Below are 7,445 nucleotides of genomic sequence, written 5' to 3'. Positions count from 1 at the left end.
CCGACAGAACTGTCTGCATTCCTTTGGAGAGAAATGGATGAAGGGCATGGTGGGATTGGAGATGAGTGAAGGAACAAATGGCAGAATGAATGAATGAGCACACAAACCATCCAGTGGGGCCCTGCCAGAACCAGTAAGGGCAGCCTCACACCAACTGGGGGGTTTGCTCTACTCAACGCTCTGCACCTGCAGCCAAGGTAAGTGCTATAAGGATAAATTCCCCGCCACTTGTCGCCGGCAGTGACATTCGTGGAGAATAAACGACCCGGGAGAGTGGAAAGCTGACAGGGACACAGGAAGTGCTCTCAGATGCCTTTATTCCCCCTGCCGCTGCACAGACCTTTGACTGTCACCCTCCAGCAGAAAAGGAACTTCTGCCTTGAGAAGCCAGGGGCTCCTTGCCTGCCTTTCCTACACACAGGTGCTGTTCAGGAGAGTGAACTGGGAAAACCAGGGTCGAGCATCCACAATGAAAGTGCAGCCCACCTGGAAAAAAGTAATCATATGACAGAAATCAGGACAATGCGACACTGAGAGCACTTAGCGTGAAGGACTGAATAGGAGCTCGAGAGCCATCGAAAACTACAAGAGGGAAGAAAGGAGAAACAGCAACCTGGGGCAGGGCTTGAGAAGCTCAAGGCCCCACCAGGATGATGGGCAGGGCTTGCTGGATCCGCCCACCCAGAACAGGGGCTCCTGAGAGGGTGCCTGGTGGGGCCACTGCCTGCCTCTCAGGGGTCCTGCCGGGGGCACGAGACGCTCCACGAAGGACCCCCGTTCCGTGAGTTCTGAGGGAGCCAGCACACTGCCCAGGAGACAGTCCAGCTGAGCCCCACCCAGTCAACGACAGTGGCAAACCCGCCCCAGGGGAGGCTGCCCCCAAGGCCGCGTCTGTGGTGCAGACCACTCCCACCGAGGGCATCACCCTGACTAAGGCCCTTCCCCACGGTCCCAGCCCCGTGGACCAGGTGTCAGCTCATAGGGCGATGACAGGAGGACTCGGACAGACCAGACATGGTCTTGCAGCCCTGAGACCAGAGGGAAAGGTGAGATGACCCAACAAACCTCACAGTCCTTCAACCCAAATCACAGGCCCAAAGGAGCAGGGAGGCCCACGGGGAGAGCATCCTCTGCCTGAAGCCTGAGGTCTCAGGCAGCTTTGAGGCTGGGACCTGGGGGAGCGCTCCCTCCAGGCGGGAAGGTCACGTGGGGTCTGCAGGGTGTCTCTGCTCAGCCAGCCAGGCTGTGAGCACAGGCTCAGTCCACTGCTCTGCTGGAAGCAGCCCTATCTGCTCAGAATGGCCCCCTCCCTCCAGCGGAAGCCCCGGGACCTCAGGGAGAGGGGCCAGGCCCCCGCTCTGCCCAGGACGTCCTTGATGACTCTCCAGTCTCCTCCCCAGGCCCTCCTTGATACTATTTTTCATTCACAGAAGATCCGTGATGCTTTGGGTGGATCGTGTTCTCCCACCTGTTTCTCTCCTGGGCCTTCTTGCAAGGGGCAGTTGTCAATGTCTTCATCGTGTTTCTTACAGATCGTGCGGCCCATCTGCAAGTCCATTAGATAAATCCAAGTAAGATGCTGTCAAGAAGCAATTGGAGAAATTACTGGGAAATACTTTGCCATAATGAGAAAAACACAGAGAACCAAATAGAAAAGTGGGCAAAAGATGTGACTGTGCGTATGCCTATAAATAGGGATAAACATATCTGCAATTTCTCTTATTTTTCTTATTGTTAATTTATTTTTTTGCTTTTTCGTCTTGATTCTCCATTTCTCTTACAAAATCATGTCTATGTGTGTGCCTACAGCATGCGCTGGAATCCTCCCCGGCGCTCTTCTCCTGCGGCCGATACCTGGCGGTCACGTGGACAGTGCCATGAACACACAGGGTGGCATGTTCACGGGACTTGAGCTCCAGGCACTGCACCCGCACACGCTAAGCCAGCCCTGATGGCGTGACCGCTCTCTGAATCCACGCTGGAGCAGCGCCCCCCAGACACAGCGAGCACATGGAGCGGCGCCGTCAATGGGGAGCAGGACAAGGGGCGGGGCGGCGCACCGAGCAGCCATCAGAGCGGGGCTGTCCCTTCCAGGGGAAGCACCTCGACCGGGAGGTGGGGGGTCCCCAGGGCTGGGAGCACTCGGTCTCTACCCGTGGGAAATGGCTGCATGCACGGGCTCCTCCCGTAGTCTTTCGTCGAGGTGCATATTTATGAATCAGGCGCTGTTTCGTGAGTTTACTAGGTTTCGATAAGAACTTATTAAAAGGTGTGATTTCATTTCCCTAAATAGAAGTTCATAAAAGTTCGGGAAGAACTCAAACAGAGAGGGAAATCACCTTGAGGAGAAGCCCACCTCTACTGGGCTGACCTGGAATTGTCTGGAAAGCTGACTTGTTTGAAGCTCAGGAATTCTGCAACTGACACCTGACACCCACTCATGCCCCGACACACACCAACAACACCTCCCACGCACACGCGCACGCCCAGCCCCCTGCAGCGTCCCCAGACCCCGAGGCAGGACCGCGGCTCATGCGGGGGCAGCAGCAGTGGCGTCGGTGCCCGAGGGGCTCTTGGGACCTCTCCGGGCCCAGGGCTGAGATGCAGCCCAAGGAGGGGCCGAGGTCAGGAAACGGGAAAGACCGAGGGACGCCGGTGCCCTGTGTGCAGACGGGGCCCCTCGCGTCTCTTCAGGAGTGTGGTGCGGACGTGGGCCCTGCGCCTCAGAGCCCTGGGGACATCATACCGCCTCAGGGCTGCTCACTGGGGACAGGAATCCGGGCGTGGGCGGACTGACTCCTGGGTGACAGTCTGTTCCATTCAGGTGAAGCAGGCAGTGTAAGAATAAACACCAGCGGGAAAGGTTTGCATAACCAGATCTGACGACACCTACATTGTATCAGGCCCAACCTCTTCCCTGCCCTTAGGACTCTATTCCCACTGCCTTCTGCACTGTGCCAGGGGGTTCGCGGAATTGAAACCTGGTGTGTTCCGCCCAGATCTTTCCCTGCAACCAAACCTTACTCCATGTCTTTCAGTTAATAGAGTCACCCCTGGTCCATGTGCTCAGGGCACACACCTGTGGTCTGTCCTTGACTCTGCTCTTCTCTAAGACCCCACATCAGTGCACCCTACATGGACCTCCAAGCAGACTCAGAAGCCAGCGTTTCTTTTTTGGTTTGGGGGGATTTTTTTTTTTTTGGCTGAGGAAGAGTAGCCCTGAGCTAACATCTGTTGCCAATCTTCTTTTGTTTTTCTCCCCAAAGCCCCCCTGTACATAGTTGTATATTCTACTTGTAGGTTCTTCCACTTCGTCTATGTGGGACATCACCTCAGCATGGCTTGATGAGCCATGCTAGGTCCATCCCCAGGATCCAAACCAGCAAACCCCCGGCCGCCAAAACAGAGTGTGCGAACTTAACCACACAGCCACAGGGCTGGCCCCAAGAAGCCAGCATTTCTTGTACCTCCTAGTGACTAGGGGACCATCCCCTGCGTGCTGGTGTCAGCTTGCCCGCAGGTTGTGGAGCCCACTGCACCCACAGGGTCCAGAGAGATGATTGCTAAAGCACCTGAGTGACTCCCTCCCATGGGTGCCATTACTCTGAGACTGTCAGGCCTCCTGGGCACTCGGGGCTTGTCCTGGTCCAGGGGCCTCTCTGTGGCTGCTTGTCCTTCTTCTCCCCAAACCCCTACGTGGCTGGGTCCTTCCAGGAGTATCCATCACACAACGGCCTTCTCTGACCACTCCCAAATTCCTCACCTCCCCACAGCCCTGCGGCCCTTCACTGACCGCTATTGTCCCAGTCTTCCACTGTTTCACTCATGAACTTGAGGTCTGTTTGCCTCTCGTCACCAGCATAATGGTTCCATGAGAACGTGTCTGTCTTCTCTGCCAGCTCCTGCCCAGGCCCGGACCCACAGTGGCTGGGCAGTCAAGGCCACGGACTTCAGGCAGGAGCATCATCTCTGCATCCGGCCTGGCTGATGGGCCCCACGAGGCTCCCTGGAGCCCGGCCGCAGCCTGCAGTCAGCTCTCCTCTGGGATGCCTTTTCTCGTTGGGCTTCTGTCTGTCGGCTACCGCCTCTCTCTGTCTTTCTCATTACTGGTCTCTCTCTGCTGTTCTCACGTCTCTCCACTCTCTCATATAGGACACTGTTTTTCTCTCCACACACCACATCTGAATGTCTGACTTTAATGCTTTCCTTTCTGCTGTCCTGCCTTCCTCTCTACCCTGTTTTTCAAGGACTCTACTCATTAAGGAAACAAAAAGAAACTTGGGACACATCTGATGATATCCTGTATTCTTAAAAAATATTCACCAAGTTAGAATGCCCATTGCTGTTTCCTGCAGAACAAGGATTCGCGCCTCCCAGGCTTGGTTTTGGGGTGAACGTGGAGCCCCAGGGAGGGAAGAGAGCCACTCACCTTGCGCTGGCTTCGCCCCACCCACAGCAGCTTGTAGGCATACTCATCTGGCTGGGCTTGGTTGAACTGAAACTTGGCAAACTCCACACACATGCGGAAGAAGCTCGTGTTCTTACCGATGTCCACAAAGCCACATCTGTAGACGTGAGGCCCCAGCACAATGAGCGCCAGAAGCAGAGGCGCCCTCGAGAACATGCTGCCCGGTGTCAGCCCTAGAGGCCAGCGGCACACGGAGGGTGGGGTGTGGCTGCTATTGGGCCGCTCTCCACTGCTCCACATCCCACACAGCCTGCCCCTCAGAGGCCTTGAGCTGCTGACCAGTGCCTCTGTGCAGCCCCTCCTCCCTGCCCCCTACCTTGTCCCTCCCATCATCACCAAATGGTAGGCAGAGCAGGGGTCACATTTTCCACTCCCTTGTCACATAAGCCTTTGACCTAGGGACATGCCAGCAACACTCTCTGTTCCTTGCACATTTCCAAGGCTGCCTCCTGGTGCCCTAGCCCGACCCTGATAGGGCCTGGGGATGGGGGGAGTCATGAGCCCATTTCCTTGCCCTCGTGGCAGTGCAGCCCAGGACTGGCAGAGTCACGGGAATTCTTAAGAATACTGGTGAGCCCTGAGTCCTGGGGAGTTGAGGTAAAAACCAGGTCTACCTCTGACCTTGGCTGTAGCCCACGACCTCAGGGAGCATCAGGAGGGTACGGGGGGGGTCAGCATCAAGGCTGGGGTACCATCCTCTAACCACCTCTGGCACATGCTGACCTACTTGCCATGAGGCCTGGCTGTGCTTGGCCAGGGAGAGAGGGGTTTCTAACATCCTGAGGTGGGCAGAGAGAATGCACAGGAGCAGAGGGAAGCTAGTCCGAGGCAGGACTCTGCTGGAACGGCCATGAACAGGAACCACAGGCATGAGGTGTCAGGGTGGGGAAGGGCAGCCCTGCCTAGCCCAGCTGACATGCATTCTCATGCAGCTCTGCCACAGTCCGGTCCCGTGACCTTTGCCGCGTCGCCGTGTCAGGTTCTTCTCAGAGGAACCGTGGTACCGATGCGTGCCCTGCCTGGTGCGTGAACAAGGCAAGGGGATCGGGCAGGCCAGGAAAGTGCGACATGCTGCCCGCATGCATGAGGACACTCTACTCTACAATGATTTTCCCACCTGGAGCCTGGGGAACATGGACACCTGTACACTAATGGAGGTCCCAGAAAGGAGGGGGGGCCCGGGCCTCAGCCGTGGGGAAGGACAGGCCCCGGGCTAGCACAGGAAGAGAAGGGAGTGTAGACGGAATAGAGGACACCCTTGCGCCTACCTGCCCACCTGCTCCACCTGCACTGAGATTGCTTCTCCAACCCACGTGTTATTCAGAGAAGTGCGGCTGAGTTTGCAAACATTTTTCCCCTTAACGTCTGCCTGCACCTCGCTGTGGCTAGAGAGCCTATTCTATGTGACATCAGTTCTCTGGAATTCATTAAGATTTGCTTTATGGATCAGAATCCACTCAATACGGACAAATGTGCTATCAGCTCAAAAGAATGCACGTTCTGCAGCGTGGGTGAATATTCTGCCGGGCTGTTAGGAATTCGTCAAATGAACGCTTGTTAAGTGGAGCACAGAGCGCCTGATGGCTGGCGAGTCTGGGTTCAACAGTGGACCACGAGAGAAACGAAAACAGAGAAGGTTATTACTCACAAGCCCTGGAGGAAGCCCACGGCACATGGCGAGGAGCCGCGCAGGAAAGTCAAGGCAGAGCGTAGACGGGGAGAGGCGGGGCCTGCGGACACGCCTTTATTAGTGTCCACAGGTGGGGTCCCGGTGTAAGGCAGATCAGTCAATCCAAACCCAAAGAGCGGGGCTTCCATGAGCTCCACAGGCGTCTTTTCTACATGCACAGGGGAAGCCCACAGAGGCAGGGGAGGCTGCTGACCACAGGGCTGCTGGGAGGCTGCCTGGGACCTCCCATGTGCTGTGACTCTGCCGGCTGCTGTCCAGGGTGTGTGCTTGCACGAGGGTCCTGGGTCAGTTTCAGGTCCCTGCAGGCCACTTGGCCACACAAGGTGGATGCTGAGGCAGCATTACCATGGAATAGCTTAGCTCAACATTCGACAGTAACCAAAAATCAAATTTGTTAAATGGACTCCTCACTTCTGTGTGTATCTTCTGACTTTGACCTTGCAGGCTCTATCAGTTCCCGAGAGCTCTAAGGTCGCCCAGGCTCTCCCTCAGACCCTGGGAAGTGCTGCTCCTCTTATCTTGACACCATGAATAGAACTATTGTAACCCCCCATAAAGAAGCAAAGCTGTGGCCTTCGGTTCCCAAAAGACTATGTTTCTAGTTACAGCTGCAACCAGCAGACAGACCACAGTCAGAATGGGGCACCTCCATCCGTGCCCTGGGCCCCAACAGGAAGGAGCCTTCTGGAATCGGCAGGGGAGCATTTGAAATGAGCCAGGGTCTGCACCCTAATGCTGAGGGTCCTGGCACGAACTTGGGGAACATTTGCAAAGCCCCCTGGAGCACGTAAGGTGCATCTGAGATCAAACCACAGCAAATTGAAAAAAGCAAGACCCCAGGCCTTCCCGATGGAAGTGGGAGTTGGGTTGAAGGTGTCTACCTGTGAGCAGCACGGACTGGCACTCAGGGAGGGTCTGGCTGTGTCCCTGACCAGCACGGGACCCATGAACAATGGCTCGATCCCACTTGCACTCAAGCCAAGGGCAGCTTATAGGCCAGCTTTAGTGACCACACACACGCCACTGTAAGTTTGTATATGCCCCGATCAAATAGCAGGGAGAGGTTAGAAATCCTACACGCAGCTGGTCAAAGGACCAAAGCAGGCTCAGGCCAAAGTCTCTGTGCTGGGCCCAATGGGGCTGTCCACAGCTGTGCAGGGAAATCTATCTCGTTAGTTCTTACAGCCACATCGTGGGAATAAATCAGTCAGGAAAGGGGCAGACATTCAACCAGGGACACTCAAACCAGAACCCCAGGGACCCAGGAGGAGCAGGGGAACCCCTCAG

The 7,445-nt window shown here is 56.1% G+C and overlaps 1 protein-coding gene across 1 annotated transcript; it reads right to left on the bottom strand.

Annotated features, from left to right (window-relative positions):
- Positions 1 to 310: 310 nt before the first annotated feature.
- LOC124232019 (probable cystatin-15) lies at positions 311 to 4,624 on the bottom strand. The gene is made up of 3 exons (XM_046649010.1): positions 4,430 to 4,624; positions 1,469 to 1,579; positions 311 to 486 (listed from the first exon to the last, which is right to left on the bottom strand). Exons 1-3 carry the CDS (start codon positions 4,622 to 4,624, stop codon positions 412 to 414), a joined length of 381 nt encoding a protein of 126 aa, XP_046504966.1. The 3' UTR covers positions 311 to 411.
- Positions 4,625 to 7,445: the final 2,821 nt, after the last annotated feature.

The sequence above is a fragment of the Equus quagga genome, unplaced genomic scaffold (assembly GCF_021613505.1).
Source record: "Equus quagga isolate Etosha38 unplaced genomic scaffold, UCLA_HA_Equagga_1.0 HiC_scaffold_16860_RagTag, whole genome shotgun sequence".
NCBI classification, from domain to species: domain Eukaryota; kingdom Metazoa; phylum Chordata; class Mammalia; order Perissodactyla; family Equidae; genus Equus; species Equus quagga.
Note: the sequence above shows the minus strand (reverse complement) of the source record. Positions and strands in the feature narration are given on the sequence as shown.

Bases quoted from the DNA above. Each gene is read 5' to 3' on its own strand.
- LOC124232019 (XM_046649010.1), bottom strand. From the start codon at position 4,624: ATGTTCTCGAGGGCGCCTCTGCTTCTGGCGCTCATTGTGCTGGGGCCT. The intron at 1,580-4,429 runs GTGAGTGGCTCT...GCTTCTTGACAG, and splicing joins TGGGGCGAAGCCAGCGCAAG to CATCTTACTTGGATTTATCT. The intron at 487-1,468 runs GTGGGAGAACAC...ACTTTTTTCCAG, and splicing joins AAGGCCCAGGAGAGAAACAG to GTGGGCTGCACTTTCATTGT.